We start from the raw sequence: 25,142 nt of genomic DNA, 5'->3' as shown, positions 1-25,142 counted from the left end.
TTTTAAACCCCAGCTGAGCCCTTCAGGGACACATTGGCACAGTGTGTTTTGATGAATGCTAAGGTTGTTGTTAGGCAGAAGCTGGCATTTGGGTATTTGCTTTGTCCCTTGTTCTCCGTTCACTGAGAGTCGTGGCCCACTGTTGTAACAGGGCTTGGGACATGCTTGACAGTATCCCTTAGCTCCCAGCTCACCCATAGGCTACTGATTTCTCCAGTCTTGTCAATGCTTCTGGGGTTCTGCTGTCACTTAGAGTCCCAGAATTCCACCCCACTTTTCTCCCTTGCTTTTACTCTCTCTTTTCAAACTGCTTCCAAGTCTTTGTGTTCTTTAAGAAGGAAGTCCTGGGCTGGAGAGATGGCTCAGAGGTTAAGAGCTCTGGCTAGCTCTTCCAAAGGTCCTGAGTTCGATTCCTAGCAACCTCATGATATCTCACAACCATCTATAATGAGAACTGGTGCCCTCTTCTGGTGTGCAGGTGGACATGCAAGCAGAACACTGAATTAAATAATAAATAAATCAATCTTTTTTTATAAAAGAAAAAGAGAGTCCTGACTTATGTTCCCTTCCCACGCCACTACAGTGCATTCTTCCCAAACGTGCATGTAGGGCCTGTTACCGGTAGCTCATAGCTGTTTAGCATGCTGGAGGCCAGGAGCCCTGAGGAAAAGGAGGGGGCAGAGAACGGCTGCTGCCTTCCGCTCCCTGAGGCTGTCCTGTGCTAGGCAGAAGTGGTAGGATTCAAAAGATACAGCGTCCTCATTTTCGAGACAAGATCTTAATTGTGTACTGGGCTGGTCTTTTTATATATATATATATATATATATATATATATATATTGGCATTATAATAGAGTTGCATCACTTCTTCCCTTCCCTATGGGCTCTGGCTCTCACATTCTGTCTTCTCTCTGGTCTCTCCGGTCCCTCCATGGTCTCTGAGCCATAGGCACAGGAGCTGTAGCATAGATGTAGCATTTAGGAGCAGGCTCTCTAAGCTGTTCTCCATCTGTAGCACGCAAGTTTCCTCGATGATAGGGAAGAGCCACACTTATCACTGGATAGAAGAAGTTAGCCTGCTCTTCCAGACTCCCCAGTGGCTGCAGGTACAGGCTTGTACCACCAGACCTACCTTAGATTTTCTGCTAAGTGCATACATTGTAAAAGCTGACTAGTTTCAGTGCTGGCCATGTGGTACACATTTGTTATCCTAGAATTCAGGGGATGAAGCAGAAGCATTAGGGGGTTCAAGGCTAGTCTCAGCTACTTTTTGCACTCCATTGCTAGCCAGGGCTACATGAGATTCAGTTTCAAAAAAAAAAAACCAAACCAAATCAAAGCAAAACCAAGACAAAACCCAGAACCACCTCTAACAGGGAGAACAAAAAGTGCGTTTCTTTATGACATCTCCGTACATTCGTATACTATACTTTGAACATATTTACATCTCTGTACCTTCTTCTCAGCTTCCTGGAGTGTCATCACTTTTCCTAAATAGTCCAACTTCCATTTGTGTGTGTGTGTGTATGTGTGTGTTTGTGTGTGTGTGTGTGTATTTCTACATAGGAAAGAAACCGTGTGTCATTTGTCTTTCTGGATTATTTACCTTACTAGGATCATCTCCGGTCTTATTCATTTTCCTTCGGTTGACATCATCTCATTCTTTGTGGCTGAATAAATCTCCAGCACTAAGTGCTTCTCCTTGGATCCAGTCACACGTGTAACGGGTTTAACTTCTACAGCCCATTAAGATTGACTCCGTGTAATAAGCGCGTCTATTGACGCAGAGCAGCGTCTCTACTGCCATTGGCCGGTGAATGTGGTACTCAGAGATAACCTGTGCTCGCCGTATTTTTTATATCTAACTGGCTTATTTATAAGTGATACATTTTAAGCCACCAGAAAGAGGAGGTGCTGGAAGGGCTGTTGTTAAAGAGATCCACAGAAGGCCACTGTCACTCTGCTCAGTCGCCTCCTCTGGCACAGGCACCCCTGGCTCGGGCAGAGGGAAAGCTAGAGGACAGCGCAGGAACCTGGGGACTTGCCAGTGTCCCTGTCCTCTGGTCTACCCTGGGAAAAGCACCTCTGCAGACTGCATGCCTTCACCTAACAGGGTGGTGATTCCCCCAATTAGAGATTTGCCTGAAAAGGTCTCTTCGTGCCAAGATGCTCCAAAAAAGACCTTGGGCAGATTAAGGAGTGCGTGCTTACTCCCAGGATGTCAGCTAGCTCAGCTGTCTGGAGATGCACTGCTGGCAGTGAGCTGGAAGGAAGAGGGTGGTATTTGATGATAAAAGCATCTTCACCATTTACATCCGCTCTGTGCAGTCCCTGCAGGAGACCCGACCCAATAGAGTGCCTGGGGTGTGGTTAATGCAACCTGTGTTTTCAGTAAGATAAAAGTTGAGAATGTGTGTGTGTGTGTGTGTGTGTGTGTGTGTGTGTGTGTGTGTGTGTGTGACACAATGCTCACTAGTAACTGTTTATATTAAGGCTGAAATAAATAGATTGCATATTTTTATTTAAAATGGATTATTAATATTTCTCCTTGTTTTATGTTTTAAATGTATTTTTAGAAAATGTAAAATTACACGTGTAGATCGCATTGCATTTCTGAGACAGTGCTGGCTCATATTAATCCTTCACCTATCCTGTGTTCTAACCGACTTTTCCTTTAGTCACCTTGCTTCCTTGCATGTCTCCTCTTTCTTACATGTTGTCTTCATTACCTACTTTTTTTTTAATTCATAAAGAAATACTTTCTGAGGTTTTGTTGTTGTTGTTGTGTTGTTTTGTTTTTTGTTTTGGTCACCGTGGTAATATTCTAAACATGCAGAATTCCCTCCTGCCATCCTAAGTCAAAAGCAAACTAGGTCAGCCCTGTGTGAGTCCATTCACCTCTCTCCACAGGCTTTTCTTTACTGTGAGCTGGTCTGTTAGGGGAAAGGGCTTGTTGCCCGGTTTATCATCCCAGCCTCCTTCCTTAAACCTCAGCAGTCTGCCTCTGGGGAAGTACTTTGACTAGCCTATCAAAGGTGTTTTTCCTAAGGCCACCAAATTCCTAGGTTTGTTTGTTTGGTTTTTGGTTTTTTTTGTCTATTTGGTTTTTTGTTTGTTTGTTTGTTTGTTTTGTTTTACTTTCACCAGGACATTTGTTAATCCCCCCCAACCCCCCAACCTCCCCACCCCCTCCCCCCTTTGACCTTCAGTATCTCCTCTTTTGTTTGTACCCCGCCCTTGGAATCAATCTCCAGGAGCATCAGGATGCTCTTTGCCAAGTTTGGGTTCCTCGCGTCAGCTGTGCACTGGTCTGCCCCTCACTCCACTTCCTCTGCATCGGTTTCCTCATCAGCTTCAGTGCTCTGTTTTGTCTCTCCCCATGCCCTCTTCCTTGGTAGCTTCACCATCTCGATGCCTACAACCAGATGTTACCAGATGCTCTTCATACTTTTTTTTTTTTTTTTTTTTTTTTTGATTTTTTGAGACAAGGTTTCTCTGTGTAGCCTTGGCTGTCCTAGACTCACTTTGTAGACCAGGCTGGCCTCGAACTCACAGAGATCCGCCTACTCTGCCTCCTGAGTGCTGGGATTAAAGGCGTGCGCCACCACGCCCGGCTGCTCTTCATACTTTTTTTGTAAGCTCCACCTCAAATATTTTTCTGTTGCTTTCAGTCAATATTTTTTTCCTCCTGGAACTTCAGTTTTCTCCTCTCAAAATGGAAATGATGATGCTCTCAAGCTTAATTCATAGTATTCTGGGGTCTCATTTTGGAGTTTGGCTATCAAGATGCTTTGGAAAACATGCAATACTTTACAAATATGATGTTACCACAAAGCTGATACCCCACAGCGTTTGTTGTCTTTTTTACACATTTGTTGGGACAGATTGTGTGTGTGTGTGTGTGTGTGTGTGTGTGTGTGTGTGTGTGTGTGTGTATACACCTGTGAAGTGACATTGGTCACATACTGGATTGTCTCATATATGAGCTTTTTACCTTCTCAAAAATCTCAAGTTCTGAGAAGGTGAGAGCCATACCAGATGCTGTAGAAAAGGAGATGATTTGATTTAAAAAAAAAAATCCTTCTTTTTACTTTCTTCCTGAGATGCAGCATATGTAATGTGTTGAGAGTTTGACTTTTTATGTCTTTTCTTGATACAGTGTGGTCCCATGGGTGGGACACTTTTCTTTACTTTAGTGCGTGCTTTCCATATGAGAGGTGCTCAGAATCCAGTCCCTGTTGGCAACAAAGTCACACCTCAGCCTTTATTTCTGGCCTGAGCATGGGAGAATAGCCCTTGGCCCAGGCGTGAGCCCCAGACTTGGGTTTCTTGGTAGGTGAGTTCCTCTGTGCTTCAGGGCTGCTCTGTTTCTGATTGGTGCTTTTCTTTGGGTAGGTGAGGACACTGACAGCCTGCTCTCCCAGGAAGTAATGGATGGGGTTTGGGGATAAGAGCTTGAGGGAATCATGGGAACCTGTAAACCAGTGATTTTTGGTGAAATTAAAGTAGAATGTGGTAATGTGATCATCTTAGTAGCTAAACTTAATCACATATACTAGACATTGCCTTAAATGCATTTTAATACACTTGTTAACTTAGTTCTCTCCAAAGTCCCAGGGATAGGGACTAATGACAGCAGGAAAATGGAAGAAGAAATTGAAAAACTATCAGAAATTACAGAGGGAATAAATAGTAAAGACATGACCAAGACCCATGTGTGGAGTTTTGGACCTCGTTCTGTAATGGACAATGGTGACCGCCTCTCTGTTTACATACAGGTCATGCTAACACACACACTTCAGTTGTGCCTCTGTGTCTTTTTATTCTTTCCTAAGAGCAGATACTTGTCAGTCGTTGATCTGTTGTGTTTTTTTAAGCAACGAAGTCCCTGGCCTATTTCTTTCAGGAAAATATGTACAGAATACGTTTGCTGTTTGCCTGCAATGTGTTAGGAGTTAATTATTTATAGTTCTTGCTGGAGCTGATATGGGACTTGAGTCACTGAATTTATAAAGAAACTATGGCTTGGTGACATCCACTGAAATGAAAGTGGGTGAGAATTTGACCTGTGGCTGAGGCTTCCCAGGTCATAGACTGTCAGATAGTTGTAGGGTATATAATAATAATACCGGGGTTCCTGCATAAGCCGCGCAAGGAAACACAGCTGTGAACAAGGACAGTGACATAATGCCACTAACCCGGGGAAACTGGACTGTCTGTTATTTCTATTTCTGTCCTTTTCGCAAAGAAGTTCTTGCCCACCAATTCAAGTTACTTTCCATTTATTTATTTATTTATCTGCTGAGCCATCTCACTGCCAAGTTATTTTGATTCAAGGAATAGTGCTAAAAGCCTGAGGTCATCTTCATGGCAGAAATTGCTTGAATTTATTTGCAAGTACAGTCGCTGTATTAATAGGAACATGAGCGCTGTGGTGGCTAATCTTGGTTGTCAACTTGACACATCGGGGAAGAGGGGACTGTCTTAGGGGTTCTATTGCTGTGATGAAACACCATGACCAAAAGCAAGCTGGGAGTGGGGTGGGGCGGGGGGGGGGGGGGGAGAGTTTATTCAGCTTACACTTCTACTTAGTAGTCCATCACTGGAGGAAGTCAGAACAGGAACTCAAACAGGGCAGGAACCTGGAGGCAGGAGCTGATGCAGAGGCATAGAGGGCTTGCTCACTCCTCTTGGCTTGCTCATCCTGCTTTCTTAGAGAACCTAGGACCACCAGCCCAGGGATAGCACTAACCACAGTGATGGGTTCTCCCCCATCAATTACTAATTAAGAACATGCTTTGGGTCTGGAGCTTAGGGAGGCATTTTCTCAATTGGAGGTTGCCTCCTTTCAGATGACTCTAGCTTGGGTCAAGTTGACATAAAACTAGCCAGGACAGGAACCTCAACTGAAAAATTGCTCCCACCAAATTGGCCTTTGGGTATGTCTTGGGGGGGGGGGCATTGTCTTGGTTGTTAATTGATGTATAAGGGGCCTAGCACACTGTGGACAATGATACCCCCAGGCAGGCAGGCCTGGGTTGTATAAGTAGCGCAGCGAAAGCCTGTAAACACACTAGTGGGTTTTTGTTTGGAAAGGGGTGTGGGAGAAAAGCAGATTTACTGTATATAAAGCCAGGAGGATCTGGACGAGGTAACGTCCATTGGCAAGGAGGGTAAGTACCTAGGAGACAGAACTGGGATGAGCAACCAGAAACACTGCAGCAGCCGACTCCTAGTGAGCGATGACGAGGCTGGATGCAAAGCCCAACACCGGAAGTCTGTCTGTTTTTAGGGACCAAAGGGAAGCCAAAGGAAAGTGCTCACCACGATCCAGGTGGTAGTTTGTACCACTGGGACCTTCCAGGGGACAGAAGAGAGACTGGGGTCTCCATGCCACTGGGTCTCTAGGATAAAGATGCTTCCTTTACTTCCTCTGGTCAGTTAACGAATATGGACCCCACCTGCTGCACTCCCGACGCCGTTGTAGATGTTGGGAATAAAACAGTGACAAAGCATGAAAACCACTGCTTTTTGTGAACCTCTAAGTTCTCACTAGGTGCCCTAGATAATGTCCAGATGAGTGACCATATGACAAGTCAGGTCTTACAGAGAAACGTAAGAGGCGCTTCCAGGAGCTTGCCGTTCTGCGTAGAACACTCTCTCCTCTGTCTTGAAGTGTAGGGGTAACATGTGAGGAAACTCCTGAAGATGTCTTCCGTGAGCCACAATCCTCATGGCGAGGGAACTGAAGCAGTGAGCATTACATCACTGGCATATAGCAACTGTATTTAGCATGTATCTTGCCCGTTGAAAATTTAGTTGCAGAGGGAGATAAATAACACGTGTGGCACAGAAAGGAGAAAGACGATGCTGGACGAGGTGGGGACGAATAGACCTAAAGGAGATGCCAGAAAGGTCCCTCCTCCTTAATGTCTTGGAAAAGCTATGGCAAGGGACACCTGGGGCCAGAGGCGTGTGACAGCCTGGCCATCGTGTCACCTCTGCCTATAGAAATTATTTCTGATATTATCGGGTGAAAGCAGAATGGCGTGTTTTATTTCCACAGCAGAGTATTGCCTGCTGAAGCTTTTATAAACAACTCTCCTTTGGGCTTCGTGCCCAGGATGCTTAGTCCTGACTTCTCCACCATGTAGCCCGAGTGGTTTATGCTTGTCTGTCTCTTGCAGCTTTTTAGGAAACCAACCTCAGAGAGGCGGACAGGATGGCTAGCTCAGCCCGGGAGCACTTGCTTTTCGTGCGGCGTCGAAATCCACAGATGCGCTACACACTCAGTCCGGAGAACCTGCGGAGCCTCGCAGCCCAGAACTCAGTGCCCGAAAACATGGCCCTACAGCGAGCCAACAGCGACACGGACCTGGTGACTTCTGAGAGCCGCTCCAGCCTGACTGCCAGCATGTATGAATACACGCTGGGGCAAGCCCAGAACCTCATTATCTTCTGGGACATTAAGGAAGAGGTAGACCCCAGCGACTGGATCGGACTCTATCACATAGGTGAGTCAGAGCAAGGACTTGCATGTGGCTCAGCGTAGATTTATTTTTACTCTGAAATGGTAACATTCTGTGTTTTTTCCTGGCATATAGAAGAAGAAAAAAAAGTCTTTCATACACAAATAGACAAAGCACATTCTGGGAGTGTTCTTTCTTCCTTGGGAGGAGAGGCAGCTGTTCCTTTACTCCCGTGCATCGTGTTCTTCTATTTCTACCAACTTAAATGTCGGGGTCCGCATGCACCGCAGTATTTTCTTTATGGTTTCTCATTGCCCTTGAGACATAGTCATGGAAAGAGGGGGATCATTAGCAGCTGTGAACACGATCTGCAGTCTGGGGTATCTTTTTATGACTGGGAAATATTATATATTTGTTTTGATGAAAGCAGCCCCAGCTTTGTTGAACTATATTCAAAATTGTTACTCATAGGTGAGTGAGTGGTGAACGAAACATCCCAGAAGATAAATGTTCATATATTTTGAGTGTAAACACCAACCCTACCAATTAATCTTAAATAAGAATTAAATCTAACCCAGCAATAAAATTCAGCATTACTCAGAGTTGGAAAATTTTGTTTCTGAATGAAGGACATTACTTTAAAATTGATATCTGATATTGCTTTCAACATAAGTTACAAGTCAAGCATCACTTTCTGGTTGTTGTTTAATGGGTAAACAAAGAGAAGTAATGTGTTCTTTATGTATGAGATAAGAGAATAATAAGATGTAAGGTACCAGGCAGCGGATATTACATTAGAGAGGAGTTTATTAAATGAGTATGAGGGGAGAAGGAAAGGAGGGAGGGGTACCCCAGAAAGAGAGGGGGGAGGGAGGGAGGGATGGGGAGAGAGAGAGAGAGAGAGAGAGAGAGAGAGAGAGAGAGAGAGAGAGAGAGAGAGAGGGAGGGAGAGAGAGAGAAGAGCATAGGCCACATGGAGGGTTTGTCCTTTTATATAGCCCTGGGCAGGACACGCCCCCAAGGCAGGTAGGCAATGACATCACAGGTAGGCAGGCTGGAGCAGAATGCTACCAGTGTTGATGGCCCTTATAGCCAAGGCTTCTTAGGCAGAGCTCATTTTGCCACCTAGAGGACGCTTGGCAGTGTGTGGAGATTTTTTTTTTTATGACAGTTTATTTTTATTTTTAAATTTTATTACGTCCTGGTTGTAACCCCTTCCCTCCTTATCCCCTCCCCCGCCCCACCCCTCCCTCCTTACCCCTTGTTCCACCTACCTGCTGACCTCCCCATTCCCCAGAGAAGGGTAACCACAGCATAATAAGTCCCATCAGGACTGAGGGCATCCTCTTCCCCCGTGGCCCAGTAAGGCAGCCCCACCAGGGAAAAGCAACAAAAAAGAAGGCAGTCAGCCCCACTTCCGTCACTAGGGTGCCCATATGATGACCTAGCTGCCCCCCCTCACCCCCCACCCCCCGCCTACATCTGTGCAGGGGGCCCAGGTCTAGTTCATGCATGGTCCCTGGTGTAGCCCTAGTCTCCACAGGCCCCCTTGTGCCCTGGTTAGTTGGCTCTGTCGGCCCTCCCCTGGAGCTCCTGTCCCCTGAGTCCTCTGTCCTTCCCCCCACTCCTCCCCAAGACTCTGCGTGCTCCACTCCGTGTTTGGCTCTGGGTCTCCGCATGTGTTTCCATCAGCTGCTGGGTGGAGCCACTCAGAGGGCAGCCATGCTAGGGTCCCACCTGCAAGCGCAGCAGGGGCTGGCTGTCCCGCATGGGTGGGTCTCAGGTTGGGCCAGGCACCGGCTGGACATTTCCTCACTCTGTGTTCCGTCCCAATCCCTGCACATCTTGTAGGGGCGCAAGTCCTGGGTCGAAGTTTCTGTGGGTGGCTTGGGGGTTCCTCTCCTTCCTCTAGGAGTCGTGTCTAGTTAGACGATGCCACTTCGGTCTCCATGACCGCTGCTGTTAGGAGTCTCAGCGCGAGTCACCCTATCCTCCCGGGAGTCTACACCTTCATTGGTCTCCAGCTTGTCACGGAGAAGCCCCCACCCAAGGTTTCTTTTCTCTCTGCAAGCCCTCTGTCCTCCCACCCGGACTCACCCCGGGTCTGATACTATCATTTCTCTCTGTGCTCCCTCTCTTACCACGTTCCTGCTCTTCTCTTGGCTATTCTTTTTCGGCTTCTGAGTACGATTTAAGCATCCTCCCTTGGTGGAGACGTTGGTTTAACTGCTGCGCTTTGATTTCATCTCTGTGGCGGGATGAAGGGCCGAACCCGGTGCTCTGTAGCTCTGCACATACATGAGAGCTCCGTCCGCCCTGAGCCACCCCGTCCCGAAGAGCAGTAGTGCCTTCTTGAAAACCCTGGTTTAAGGCAAGCCTATACCCTTTGCTGAACTTTCATAGGAATGCTAAGCCCACTGGAACTTGGGGTCTTTGGGGACTAAGAATTTTCTTTTGAAGAAATACAGGTTTATATTAACTTTGTAACACTCCCTGGTTAATCATGCTGAATAGTAAAATAGAAAAATCCCAAAGTAGCAAACATTTCAATGACAACTGATAGCAAAAAGGGGTGTTGCCAAAAGTCTTTAAAGTTGTAGATTTTCTGTAGGTGTATTTACCTATATAGTCAAAGTGAGGAAGGCAAACAGTTAAAAGTCTTCTTCATATTATTTTGAATGTAAAAGGGCTTGTAGTTTTTGTGGAATGTCATTCTCCTGTCAGGGTCCATAAAATTTCCATTTTCACCTTTCTTGTAAAAATTTTTTTTTTCATTTTAGATTTTATAACAACAGCAAACTTAATGTCTTCCTGTGACATTGCAAATAGAATTTGTTGGTTTGAAATGTTTTATATGGTTTTTCTTTGGAAAACTAGTTAATTTTTACTTTCTCATATAAGAGTATATATATATATATATATATATATATATATATATATATATATATATATATATGACGTTCTATAGGATGCTAGAATCATGCAGGCACTGACTTGTTTAATATTTCCTCATACTTCCTTTTTGTTACTTCCCTCAAACCGTTCCTGTTTCCTGTCTAGTCAGGAAGAACTAAGGAAGGAGAGTACAGTGACCAGAGCCACAGGTCCCAGTGTCCTTGTGTTTTATCTTTTAGAGGGAGGAGTGTGTGTGTCAGAGTTACACATCTTGAATTAACCAAGACCAGAGCTGGGGATGCAGAAATGGAAAGTGAATCTCTTGCAAGTGGGAGCTCTTCTTCAAGAAGCTTCTATACCTCATCACGTGAATCACCATCACTCTTTATAATGGTTTCCATCTAGGTAACTAGGATACAGCCATATGTAATTTTCATTGCTGCTATCTTGGATGGGATTTGTGAAGTTTATGTTAATGCTTTTCATGAATTTGGGGAATTTCTATGCCTGTTCTTTCTCTTTCTTTCCTTAATTTCTTTCTTTCTTTCTTTCTTTTTTTTTTTTTTAGGTAGGATATCTCTGTGTAGCCTTGGCTATCCTAGAATATACTCTTTAGACCAGGCTGGCCTCAAACTCATAGAGACTTCCTGCCTCTGCCTTCCCGAGTGCTAGGAGAAAAGGTGTATGCCACCACTGCTCAACTCCTTTTTTTTTGTTCTTAAAAATGTGTTTTTCTAACTATTCTTACTTTTTTCCCTAAGACCTATACTATATTACTTCACATTGTTCTACAAGGCATTTGTGGTTTTGATCCATTTTTCATCAGTTTTCTCCATGATATACACATTTCATAGTTTATTCTTATCCATCTTCCTCCTCCTTCAAACACAAACACACACACACACACACACACACACACACACACGCACACACGTACACTGATAACAAGGTCTCATGCTTCCCAGGGTAGCCTGAAATTGCTGTATAGCTGAGGATGACCTCAAATTCCCGAGTCTTTCGCCCTCATATCCCAAGTGCTGAGATTACAGGAGTGGATGACCACAGGGACTCTGTTTATCCAGCCTCACGTTTATTCTCTTTTTTCCTTTTTCTCTATTCTGTTGTCAATCCTACTTGGTAGATTTTACGTTTTCTTCTAGAATTTTCATTCAGATCTCTGGCAGGAAAGAGTAGCAGAAAGCAGCCATCGCAAACCCCTCACAGAGCTGGGCTAACACGAACTGAAATGCCAAGTCAGTACACTGAGGTATTTGCTCTTCTTACATGCTGTTAATCTTAGGAGGTCTTCCACAGCACATGGTTGTAAAAAGCACCAGTTGCCAGGTCTGTAGCATTCGCTATAGTTTATTTCTGGAATTGCAGGGCCACTGCGGTATTTGAAAAGAGGGAGGCATGACTTGATTTACCTGGGTCTTCAAACTGAGGGGACAGAGACGTGGCTTTAAGCCGAGGCAGCCATTTGCTTTTCAAGGGCGAAAGGGACTGCTGCCCCTTACTTCTGAGGCAGAAGGCGAGCATTGACATCCAGGCAGAACAGTGGACCTTAGCTGATAGCATTTCCTACTGCTTCCTCCCTGCTTTCAGGATAGGGTCAGAAAGAGAGCGATTGCTGAGCTTCGGGGTATCCTTCCCAGGCTCAGGAAGGGCGTGACCCTCTCTGGTAGTCCAATTGTGAATGGGCAGGAGAGGATGTGTGCGTCTCTTCTAGCTACTGAACTATGAGAAGACTCTGGGAGACTTTTACATCCCATTGAGTAAGTACAACTTAAAAAAAACAGAGTCGCATCTTCTAAGAAAAATGGTTCTTTTGCTTATGAGATAATACTAGAATTAGATTATTTTCCTTTTCTCTTTCCTCCCTGCAACCCCCTCCTTGCTCTCTTCCAAATTCATAGCCTATTTTTTCCCACTAATTGTTGTTATAAGCACCTGTGTGTGTGTGTTTATATAATAACCTATTCAGTCTGCATAAGATTACTTATAGGTATTTTTTAGGGCTGCTCATTTGGTAGTGGATAACCAGCTGCTGTGGGTTTTTTTGTTTTGTTTTGTTTTGTTTTGTTGTTTTTGTTTGTTTGTTGTTTATTTTACTAGGAGAGGCTTTTTCTCCATTCTCAGCATTCCTTAGTTGCTTGTAGTTCTTTCTGTGGGGTTAGGACCTCTGGGATTTCCTCAGTCTGTTGTCCGTGTTCAGCTTATGTCTAGGCAGTCATGTTGGCGAGACTTTATGGTGTAGCTTCTGATGTAACTAGAAGACAGAGTCTCACAGCAAACCCCCTGATTCTCTGGCTTTTATAGTCTTTCTGTCCCCTCTTCCTTAATGTTTCCTGAGCCTTAAGTGTGAGAGTTGTTTTGTAGATGTGTTAGTTGGGACTGGGCTGCACAACGCTGCCTTTTTGACTGGTTGTGATTTTCTGTAATAGTCTCTGTCTGTTGCACAGAGAAGTTTCCTTGGTGAGGGGTGAGAACTACACTTATCTGTGCGTGTAAGGACAACCAGTCAGAATGTAGTTGGGCAGTATGCTGGGTAAATTATTTGGTGGTTGCAGTTTCTCCTCTATTATCCATGACTTCAGTAGCCTTGGGTGGTTGGCTAGGTTTTCAGGGCATGTATGTTTTCCCTCTTGGACAGCTTTGGTTACAGTCAAGGTATGCGTGTCCACTACTGCACCCTTAGTGCTATCATGCCATGGCAGCCATTTATGTAACTCTTGTGCATCACAGCTGGGAAGGACTTCTGCTTGCTGCCCTCATTTGGAAGCCTGCATAGTACCTTCCGGCACCATGACAGCTAGTCCTCAGGGAGGAAGCTTTCAGGTCAGTTCCAGCTCAGGGAGGGACCTCTGGGCCTTGTGTCTGAAGTACATATCTTCAGAAATAGGGTCTTAGCTTCTACCTCTGGCAGGACATGGAGCAACCAATGGAAATAGCAGTGGTCTGTAACATATTGGAAATCTCTTGGACAACCCTGACCAACAACTCAAAGAAGGCGGCATTTTACTGCCTAGTGTTAGGGCTTTCGGTGGATGGTCTTTGGCTCTTTGAGGGAATGTTGTCAGCCCAGATGAGAAAATTTTGTTTAAGCTATGTATGCATACGGACTTGTGTGGATTATAAATTCAGTTTTAAGTAGTTAATAGTATGATTTCTATGACTTTTCCAGACATCCTTACTGTTACTTTACTCTCCTCTCTCATCTGTATTTCTCTCCCCCCTCCCAAGTTAGAGCCCCTCCCCTTTTCCCATTTCCCATTTCCCTGCTGTTTCTCTTCTTTTTTCTAATTTTAATTTTATTAATTTATTTATATTACAACTTAATTGTTATCCCATCACTTGTATCCTCCCATTCCTCCCTCCCTCCCGCTTTTACCCTATTCCCCTCACCTAGGTCTAAGACCTAGGGGGACCTCCTCCCTCACTATATGGTCATAGGCTATCAAGTCTCATCTTGGATGCCTGCTTATTCTTTCTTTGAGTGCTGCCAGGCCTCCCCACCAAGGGGGAGTGGTCAAATATGGAGCACTAGAGTTCATGTCAGAGTCAGTCTCTGCTCTCCACACAACTGTGGAGAATGTCCTGTCCATTGGGTAGATCAGAGTAGGAGTTCAATGTTTACTATTGTATTGCCCTTGGCTAGTGCAATAGTTTGAGCAGACTGCCCCCCCCCACCCCCGGGGCCCAGATCCACCCATCATGATGTTCTTCTTGTAGGTTTCTAGAACACTCTGGGCCCTTCTATTTCCCCATCTCCTATATTTCTCTTACCTAGATGTCCTCACATCTATCCCAATCTCCTGGTAAGTGAAGACTTTCATGGGACATGCCTTTTGGGCTAGTGCCCAATGTTTCCCTTCTTTATTGCTCCCCAACCCCATCTCCTGGGAACTGTCCCTTTTTCCTTTCCTGGTTTCTGCAGTTGCCATGTTACGTATTTGGAGCTAGGCGCCCAGATAAGGGAGGGTGTGTATGATGCTTGTCTCTCTGCGTCTGCTTAACCTCACTCAATGTGGTCCTTTAAAAAAAATCTCATCCATTTACATGCAAAGTTCATGACTTCATCTTTCTTTACAGCTAAGTGGTATTCCATATGTTATACGGTCCACATCTTCATTATCTAATCGTTGGCTCAGGGGTATTTAGGTTGTTCCCATTTCCCAGCTATTGTGAAGACAGCAGCAGGGATCATGGCTGAGCGAGCATCTGTGCAGAAGGATGTTGAACCTTTGGCCATATGCCAAGGAGTGGTATAGCTGGGTCATATGGAAGATTTTTTTTATCTTTTTGAGAGTTCTCCACCCTGAGTCCCAGAATGCACCAGTCTGCAATCTCACCAACAATGAATGATCTCCTTTACCTACAATCCATCCTTCATTTGTTGTCAGTTTTTTCTTGATATTTGCCATTCTGAGTGGGGTGTGATGAAATCGCAAAGATGTTTTGATTTGCGTTTGATTTGCATAGGGACTATGATCTGATGTGTGTGTGTGTGTGTGTGTGTGTGTGTGTGTGTGTGTGTGTGTGTGTGTGTGTGTATATAATTTCTTAGCCATTTTTGTCTTCATTTGAGAACTCCCTGTTCAAGTCCCAGGCCCATTTTTTTCAAATGAATCTTTTTAAAACTTTGTGTGTGTTCTTTGTATATTCAAGATATTAGCCCTTTGTCAGATGTGTAGCTGGCAAAGATTCTCTTTTATTTATTGGGCCTCTCCTTCACCCAGTTACTTGTTTCTTTAGCTGTGCAGAAGCTTTTTAGTTTTATGAAGTCCCACTTGTCAGTAGTTGGCATTAATTCTTTGACAAATAGTGTTCTGTTTAGAAAGTCCTATCTTACAGCTGTGTGACATAGGGTACTGCCAGTGCTCTGTGATATAGGGTACTGCCAGTGCTGTGTGACATGGGCACTGCCAGTGCTGTGAGACATCAGTGCTGTGTGACATGGGTACTGCCAGTGCTGTATGACATAGGGTACTGCCAGTGCTATGTGACATAGGGTACTGCCAGTGCTGTGTGACATAGGATACTGCCAGTGCTGTGTGACATAGGCACTGCCAGTGCTATGTGACATCAGTGCTGTGTGACATGGGCACTGCCATTGCTGTGTGACATAGGGTACTGCCAGTGCTGTGTGACATCAGTGCTGTGTGACATAGGATACTGCCAGTGCTGTGTGACATAGGATACTGCCAGTGCTGTGTGACATAGGCACTGCCAGTGCTATGTGACATCAGTGCTGTGTGACATGGGCACTGCCAGTGCTGTGTGACATGGGTACTGCCAGTGCTATATGACATAGGGTACTGCCAGTGCTGTGTGACATCAGTGCTGTGTGACATGGGCGCTGCCAGTGCTGTGTGACATAGGGTACTGCCAGTGCTGTGTGACATAGGGTACTGCCGGTGCTGTGTGACATGGGCGCTGCCAGTGCTGTGTGACATAGGGTACTGCCAGTGCTGTGTGACATAGGGTACTGCCGGTGCTGTGTGACATGGGTGCTGCCGGTGCTGTGTGACATCAGTGCTGTGTGACATGGGCACTGCCAGTGTTTTCTTCTATCAGTGCCAGTGTCTCAGGTTTCACATTAAGGTTTTGATCCATTTGGATTTTTTTTTTAATGCAAGGCAATAGATTCAGGTCTAATTACTTTCTTCTGCATGGGGGCATCCAGTTTCCTAGCACTATTCATTGAAGATGCTTTCTTTTCCCTAACGTATTTTTTGGTACCTTTGTCAAATATTAATAGGCTGAAGTGATGTGTACTTACGTTTGGGTCTTTGATTTGGTTTCATGGGCCTACATGCCAATTTTGTTCAAGTACTATATTGTTTTTAATTACTATGGCTTTTTAATATTTCCTAATATTGGGAATGATAATCCTTCCAGCATTGGCTTTGTGCTCAGGATTATGTTGGTTATCCAGGGTCCTTGGTGGTTCCATATGAAAACAGAATTTTTTAGCCTCCTCTTTGTCTTTTCTTGAGGCTCTAGGGAAAGAAAGGATGTGTGTGCTAAGTTAAATTTCTCTGTCCATGATGAACCCTGAGGTATCTATCTAGATGACGAAAAGCTCTAAGGATGATAGAACCGAATGCTAGAGCTTGGAATGACACTCCAGAGTTCATGCTATGTATGGAAGGGACGCATCACTCCTTGTCTACATCATCAGTGGTAAGGCTTATGTGTACTTGGAGCTGTCTACCCTCCCTAAGCTGAAAGCGCTACAAGACAGGTAAGAAAGGGCACAAGAGGCTTTCTCAACAACTGCGTTCAAAGGAGGAACGAAGAAGGCTTTTGCTTCGGTAGTTGACTACATCATGGAATGTTCAGGAACATCTTAATATTAAATATAACAGATCTGGGGATGATGGGTCGGTGGGCAAGGAAATGAGTTCAGGTACCCAGCACTCACAGTAAATGTCAGAAAGGTGGTGGTGTGCATCTGGCATGCCGGCACCGGGGGTGGGGGCAGAGACAGGCTTTTCTTGGGGGCTTTCGGTCCAGCCACTCTAGCCAAATGAGTGAGCTCCAGGTTCCGTGAAAGAGTCTGTCTTTAATAAAGGAAGGCATGCAGTATTCACCTCCTGCCTGAGCCTTCTTAGAGGCCGAGAGTACAGGCACAGGGATCCTTCTAGGACTGTGAAGTAAATGTGCTGAGAACTTGAGTTTCGTAACAAACGCGTGTATGTCGGAAATCGCTTCAGCTTTCTCTACTGCTGAGTAACAAACCACCGCACCCCTTCAGTTGTGTCCCGAGAAGCTAGACCGTCTCCTAGCAACTTCGAGTTTTATTTATGGAACGGAGAGACGGTCTCTATAGAAATCAGTCCCAAAGGAGAAGGAATTTAATGGACCATCTCACTGGTGACGTGTGGCTTGTTGGCACAGGCAGCGTTTTGATTGTGTTTCTTGGCTTACGCTTTCTTCCAAAGTGTAAGGTCTTGTTTTGGTTCTTAATAATGTTTGGCACTGTACAACTCAGTCCAGATGACTTGTAGGAGTGTCAGTATGAAGGGAAAACACAGAACCTGGATTAGAACAATACATGTCTAGAGGTGTATTAATCAGCAGTTAGGTTCTATTGGAGCCACAGAGGGAGAAAAAGTTGAAAACAATCACAGCACTATTTTCAGAAACTTTGAGTGTGAGCACAGTACTCAAAAACACAGTCTTAACTATACTTTCTTTCCAGAAAAAAAATCTCACACATACCCTGGGATATCTAGACATAATTTCCTTGCCGGTGGTTTTCAGAAATCTGAGTTTATGGTGTATTGCTGGTACACAGAATTGATCCCTTACAAGTTTGATAGCATTTCCCACTGCTCTCTCCTCATCTCATGAAACAAAAAGCACAAATACTTACTGTGCAAAGACAGAGGAGAACTCACTCGTGTTACCTGCCTCCTGCTGTGACAAAATGCCTGAGAAGTAGCCACTTGAAAAGAAAAAGAGGCTATTTTGGCCTACAGTTCCAGGGAACCTATTCTGCATGGTAAGTGCGGGAGGTTTCTGATCTTCTAACACACGGTCATGAAATAGTGAACAGGAAGTAGCTCTGGGCTCCAAAACCCCAAGGCCTGCCCCAGGGACCCACTTCCTCCAGCACTTCTTAACATTCTAAAGGTCCTATAACTTTTCCAAACAGCACCACCTGGTGGTGACCAAGTATCTAACACAGGCCTACGCTTGGGTGGGGGAGGGGCACATGGACATTTCATTGTCCAAACTATGACAGCAGCACTCATCGATCGGTTCCTTGGAAAAGCCGAGTAGAGGCACTTTAAAGAAGAGGCAGATGTATTAAATTAGTTTCAGGCTCACTATCTCATCCCCTTTAACTTTGATCTTGTGCCCCCACCCCCACCCCCATAATTAAAAAAAAAAAACTTCAAAGGTCCTATTTATCGTTTCTCGTTTATGGGCAACTTTACATACCTTATAAACTAGGAAATGGTGCATTATGAATATTTAGAAGTATGTGCTGTGCGCTGTGCTGTAGACCGATGCTACCCAGGATACTGGTCTCTCCTGTCACTGATCTGTGACTAGGGAGCGCACTTTCTCCAGCATGTGAGTCAATGCACCTCCATTGAGAAGCACTTGGCACGCAAGAGAGAATCACAGGAACTAACTCATGAGTTTGTTGATGTGCACTTTGTATATGGCTCAAATTTCTTCTGTCAGCATGGACCGGAAATAAGTAATTGGTCACTATTTTTGCTGGACTATTGGAAGTGGTGTCTACACCTAGCTTATATCTTCAAGGCTGGATGACATGTGTCTGAGAAAGCACTTAGCCCACCAGGCTAAGTCTTCCTGCTTGCCTGCAGATTCAGATGTAAAACTCTTAGTGGGCGCCATGTCTGCCTGCATGCTGCCACGCTACGCATGACAATGGACTAAATCCTCGAAACTATAAACCAGCCCAAATTAAATGCTTTCTTTTATAATAGTTGCCATGGGCTTGGTGTCTCTTCACAGCAGTAGTAACCCTAAGATCTGATAAAGAACATATGATATTCACAGGCAATGGAATACATTTAGCTACTCTTTCTTCTGTAGCGGTATGGATGAGCTTGGAAGACATCGTGTTTAGTGCCACAACCCACCTGACTAAAAAAGAGAAAACTTGTGAGGTGGGGAGATTGCTCAGTGGGTAAAAGTACTTGCCACGCAACAATGAAGATCTGACTTAGGATTCCACACACCCATCCAAAAGGCAGACGTGCGGTGTGAGTTCTGTAATCCCAGAGCTCCTTCATGGGACGTAGGAAGCAGAGACAGAAGAATCCCCAGAAGCCCTCGGGCCAGCTAGCCCGAAAATGATAACAAGATCCTGTCTCAAACAAGGTATTTGGTGGACAACTGACACGGGAGTTTGTCCTTTGACCTCCACATATGCACTGTGATGCATGCATCCACTCACACATGAATGTGATACACAGTGTATATATGTAGTACCCAGATCGCCCAGATCGCGAGACCCACGAAAAGACCACCAGGACTCGGTACCGATGCAACACACACAGGGTCCTGCATTACGGGCTCCAGCTTGGACCAGACCACAATCCTTCCTGACTCAACAGGATTGGAGAGTGGTGCGGAGCTTCGAGGGGGATGGGCTTATAAAGGGGAAAAACCGTGAGTGAGGGTTGTGGCTCACAGGAATGTCGACCTTTAGGCAGGTTGGGTGGAGGCTGGATCTCAAGGGGAAGTTTTTTAACCTCAGAAGAGCATTGGATGCTGATTGTATCTAAGTGTTCTGGTGGAGTCTCTGGAGACTGCTGGGAGGTGCAGTTCACAGCAGGACGTGGTCACTCCAGCAACGCAGGGAGAAGTAAGGGTCACCTAGAGACACGTTCTCACATTACATACAGACCGTAGCATTAGTTACAGACCATGGCGTTAGTTTGGTCCTTGCATATGCACATACACACACACACACACACACACACACACACACACACACACACACACACAAAAGAAACAAAGAAAAAAATATAGAACTAGTTTCAACGATGGCCTTGTTCTAAGCAGTAGTGTTAGGGAGAGGTTTGCTGCATTAGGTGTTTTTCTCCCTAACATGCATTAACTTAAGAAATGGCCTTTGAAGCCAGGCTTTGTGGCACACGCCTGTAATCTCAGCGCTCAGGGAGGCAGAGGCAGGGAGATCTCGGTGAGTTTGAGGCCATCCTGATCTACAAAGTGAGTCCAGAACAGCCAAGGCTACACAGAGAAACCGTGTCTCGAAAAACAAAGCAGCAGCAACAACAACAACAACAAGACATGAACTTTGCCTGTCAAATGAGGAACATGACAAACAGTACACTTTGGGATGCTCTGAAGTTATCAGTGGCTGAGAAGCTGTGACTAGCAGGTAGATTTGTAACTACAAGAAATAAGTAGCCGAATGACCTAGAACAAACTATTTAAAACCTTTTAAAACCTCAGCTTCCTCTTTTGTTAAAACTGCTAAGTACCCACATCAAGTGAGTGAGATGAGATACTGTGCGGGTCTGTCAGGTGCCTGCTGTTAATGACTACTCTGTCATTATTTTGGCTGCTATGAATGATAATCATAATATAAAATGATTTTTTACTGGTGGCCTCAAGCCACAGCATAGGCTATAGAATGAATCCACAAGAAGGGATAAAGTTGCATACTGGACCACATTTGCTTACAGACAACTGAATCTGTTTCTTTGAAACCCAGCTCTAGAAATAATATCAGCATTTAAATATGAGTGCTCCATTGGAGCGGTGGTGCGTGCCTTTAGCCCCAGCACTGGGAAGACAAACCTCTGTGAGTTCAAGGCCACTCTCACCTATGTAACACATTCTAAGCCAGTCACGTTTCCATAGAAAGTCTCTTGTCTCAAAGGAAAAAGAAAAAAGAAAAAAGCTCAATAGTAGAGTAATTAAAATTCAATATTATGTAGGCTCTAAATCAATACACTTTCCATCATGATGTGAAAGCTGGATTAATCTGAAATTCAATAAAATGGAACAAAGAATTAATGTACTGGTTATCTAGTTTCCAGAATAGCAGTTAAACATAGCTGAGTACCTGCTTGTTCGTATGCACTTTTGATGTTTTTCTATGATTAAAAACAAAGAAAAGTTGCTTAGTTCATACCCTAAAGAAAATTTAAATGATCCTGGGGTGGGGTGGGGAAAAGCATTGAATATGAAATTTAAAAAAAAATCTTATCTAAGTCACTTTTTGTCACCTGATTGTATTATTCAAGGCAAGATTATGCTTCAGTAATTAACTAAGCCTGAATTCTCGGTGGCTGAACACAACCAAAGTCAGTGCTTCGGTATTGTTCTGTGCCCAAAGAGGCTTGATTCATGCAGTCTCCTAGGGACTCAGTCCACTGTGTTCTTTTCATTTCCCCTTGTTGGATTATAAAGCTTACAGTCTTGTCACTGTCGTACCGCAAACATCCGGCCTTTCTGGGGAGCAGTCGGGAGGAGGTGCAGAGTCTCACTCTAGCTCTCAAATTCTTTGGCACAGAGGTTATATATTTCATGTCTGTCCCGATTCCTGTTCAGTAGTGTTAGCATAATGCTGCCTAGCTGCCAGGGAGTCGGGAAGCTCGGAGAGTGACTTTCCGGCCAGTAGGCTGTGTCTCTGCTGTAGGAGGTTAACAGTGTGTCCGATGCTTTAGTTTGTCCAAAAGCCTAAGATGCTGTGCTGGTTTGAGTGGGAATGAGCCCCGTAGGCTCATATATTTGAGTACTTAGTGCTCAGTTGGTGGAACAGTTTAGGAGGGATTAGGAGGTGTGGCCTTGTTGGCTCAAGGAGGTGTGTCACTGCAGGCGAGCTTCAAGGTTTCAAAAGATTCTTGTTATTCCCAGTGTGCACTCCACTTATGGATCGAATGTGAGCTCTCAACTGTTCCGGCTGCATGCCTTTGATCCTCTGTCATGGACTTTTAACACTGGGAAACCGTAAGCCCCATCAAACATGTTGTTTTATAAGTTGCTTTGGTTGTGATGTTTTATCACAGTAATAGAAAAGCATACCTCTGTGTATGGGCACTGCTACAGTGGATGGCTGGGAATTAGAAAGTATCCTTTTGCAAGGTGCTTAGAGATCCCAGGGCAGTACCAACGACAGCATCACTGTGTAGGCAAAGCAGCCCTTAGCAGAATTAGGCCTCACAGCATCTCATGGGTACCATGTCGTGGATCCTCTTTCAATAGCACGTTGAAGATTTGTTTCTCAGAGAACTTATCCAGGTGTTCAAAATGGGCATCTTAAGACGTCGGTAGATACTGCCTAAGGCTTGAAAGTTGTGTTGCTCAGTGTTCTAGAATTCAAAGAAGCTTCTGTGCAGTGCGTCCTCTAATACAGTTATTGCAGGCATTACTAAAATAAGATTCTTCTGTGTGTTCATCGGGATGGCTGTTTTCCTTTCCACTCAGTTATTCTGGAGCACCTGGTGCCGAAGGTGTACCCCATACTGTGCTCACCCACACCACCAGTCCTTGAAGGAGTCTTACCAATTAACATCACAGTATGTTTGTAAATATTCTGGGATAAATTTAAGAGAACATGAGCATGGGGTTTAGATGTTCTTCCTGATATCATTGCTAACTCACCGAACAATTGCTTACTATGATTCTGGTTTTGTAGTAGGATATTATTTGGGTAAACTTTTAATGCTTTCCTAAGGATTAACACAGGGCATGCCTATATTTATAATGTGTATTTATGATGCAATGTATTAATCCTCACATCTTTCTGGAAGCCAGATTTGTTTGTTACCACTACAGGTGTTGTCTGCCTTGGGTTAGAGTTTCCTTGACATATCTTTTCATTGATTTTTCTTTCAGTTATTCATTGGCTTGATTCATACTTAGCTGCTACATGAACCCTCGCAAAGTTCATGATGTTCATGCAACATGAATGAGCATTTTAAACTTGGGCGATTGTGTGTTTTCACCTCTGCTGTTATTGCTGACACAGTTGAGCTTACATCTTGCTTGTCCTTCATTATCAATACTTTTAGGTATTAGTTTCTCCCATTTTTCTGCCTCCATTGAAAGGATTGGTTTTCTTTACTCTCCATTTCTGTCTTCTTTTTCAGTCTTTTCTTGGCAGCTAGACATTCTGGTTTAATTCTGTTAGTGGTTATCCTTTAAATTTTTGACCTATGAAATTGAGTTAACAAAGGCAGTAAGGAGTCAGGAACTCCAAATGCTTCCCAGTGTATCAGAACCTGAGATTTTTTTCAATCAGTCCAATCACTTCCTCCCCATCTGCTCCTTTATTGTCAGCAACATTTAATTCTGTCCACAGAGTATTTTCTACAACACTGGCGCACATGATGATGGTGATGATGATGATGATGATGATGTCATCTCCATGGATGGGATTATCCCAGTTATATCATCTATGTAACAAACTGTAACAAAACAGTGGCTAAGGACAGCAGTCTATTGAACAAGCAAATTCTTTGAAGAGTTAAAAATATAATACCTCCTCAAAAACCAAAACGAAAAAACTTACAAATTAACAAAACAAAACCGACCTCAGAAAGGCAGACAAACAAAATCTGACTCAGTAGAATACCCTTGAGTTGATTTCCTACAGCAGAAATAGCATTGCAAAATAACAAAAAGCATATAGGAGGCCTTTAATTAAAATCAAATTTCAAATGCTGTTTATTTCCTCCCCACAAAAACAAAAGAGCAAACAGACAAACAAACAAAGAAAAAACCAAAATCCCAAAACAAACAAACAAAAAAAACCCAAAAACCCAAAATACTTCAGTCTGTTAATGTTGGTTTTGGGAGAGATGTTAAAATGCCTTCAATGATGTTTGCTCCAGGGGGTGATTTCTGCTGGGCTCTCAGGCTCTTTCTCTTTAGTTTTGCACCATCTGCTTGGCGAGGCCAAACCTGGAGTGCAGGCAGTTGCTGAAATACAGTATCCCTAGGACAACCACTGAGATTCTTAAAGGCAACAAATAAGGTGAACTGTGATGTGCACATGACCCACTATCCCTGTTGGTTTGAGCAAGTTTACAGTCTAGCACATTCCAAGCAAGGCGAAGCTTTCTGAATGTCATGTGGTTCCTTCCTTTCTTGAGTATTGCCAAATGAAAAAAATTCTTGTCAAAATTTCCTATTAAGATTGTTCTAGGACATCAGAACATGCTAAGCTGCTGTTTGGGTGTTTCTTTGTGCTTCTTCCTGCTCAGGAGTTTCACTCCAATGAAAGGAAACTGTGTTATTTAAGGAAGTTGGAGGCTGATAAGGAAGTACAGGACTTTTCCCCCCATTTGGAGTCATTAACTATATATTACTGCGTTGACATTTATTTTATTTAATTTGAGTGTTTGAGCCTCTCTTACCTCCCTTCCTCTCCCTCTTCCCCTGGCAGAGAGGGTGGGATAGACTTAGGGCAGTCCTCCCAGCCCTGCGGTGAGTGCTGAAATTACTTGTGCATAGCCATTCCTGGCTTGAAGTTTATTTTAAAATTTAGAGGCTTAGAGTTTCTAGGCTTAGAAGGATACTTGGATTGCCTACTCTGCTATAGAGTCACATTTGTGTGTCAGCACCCACCCCCACCCCCACCCACGTAACTTTACAAATGGAACAGAGAACTCCATAGGTTAAAGAATGTGTGCAAGTTTTTCAGTAAAATAACAGAGAAAAAAGCCTAGTGTCTACCTTCAGAATGTCCTTCAGAGCAGGGCAGCCCCTCTAGGGGCCTCTGGCACTGCTCCCTGCAGGTGATTTCTCAGCACAGGCTGAACTTTCCCTGGAAAACCTTAGGAAGACCAATGGCTGGGCGCCTAGTTCAAGGCTAGGCTTTCTTCCAGAGAAGCAGCTGGGGTATGGTCAGGGGCCGGTGTTCATCACAACGAAGCCAAAACCACCCTGCCATTCAAAACAGGGAAGCTCCACCAGGAACTCTTAGCATGCTTGAAGAACTTTGAGGTCCAAGCATCATGCAGGGCAATTCGGGGCTCCCTGCTCTCAGCATCCCTGTTTGTACTTTGTCCTGTGACAGAGAGCCTGTGTCCTTTCTGCTCTCCTCGACAGTTCACCTTTGAAGACTCCAGGTAGTAAGATGATGTGGTTCCGCAAACCAAGACTCATCGATTTCGTTGATTTTATTTCATTAAACTTATTTTTTTCCTACTAGTTTTTATAGCATGGTTTAAAAACGTATTTGTGTGTATTGCCGTTCTATCTGAGAGAGATGTCAATAAAAGGGATTGTTCGTTTTTTATGTTATTTTTTA

At 44.3% G+C, this 25,142-nt stretch overlaps 1 protein-coding gene across 3 annotated transcripts in view; it reads left to right on the top strand.

Moving 5' to 3' along the window:
* HECW2 (HECT, C2 and WW domain containing E3 ubiquitin protein ligase 2) overlaps window positions 1-25,142 on the top strand; it is a 348,102-nt gene that overhangs the window by 135,585 nt on the left and 187,375 nt on the right. For all 3 annotated transcript variants that reach the window (XM_084779445.1, XM_084779446.1, XM_084779447.1), the window contains exon 2: window positions 7,187-7,513. In XM_084779445.1, coding sequence (XP_084635571.1) covers window positions 7,222-7,513 — 292 coding nt within the window. In that variant the 5' untranslated portion in view covers window positions 7,187-7,221. The remainder of the gene's footprint in view (window positions 1-7,186; window positions 7,514-25,142) is intronic.

This window comes from Acomys minous, assembly GCF_964271855.1.
Source record: "Acomys minous genome assembly, chromosome: 4".
Lineage (NCBI taxonomy): Eukaryota > Metazoa > Chordata > Mammalia > Rodentia > Muridae > Acomys > Acomys minous.
This window is presented reverse-complemented; position numbering and strand designations above follow the sequence as displayed.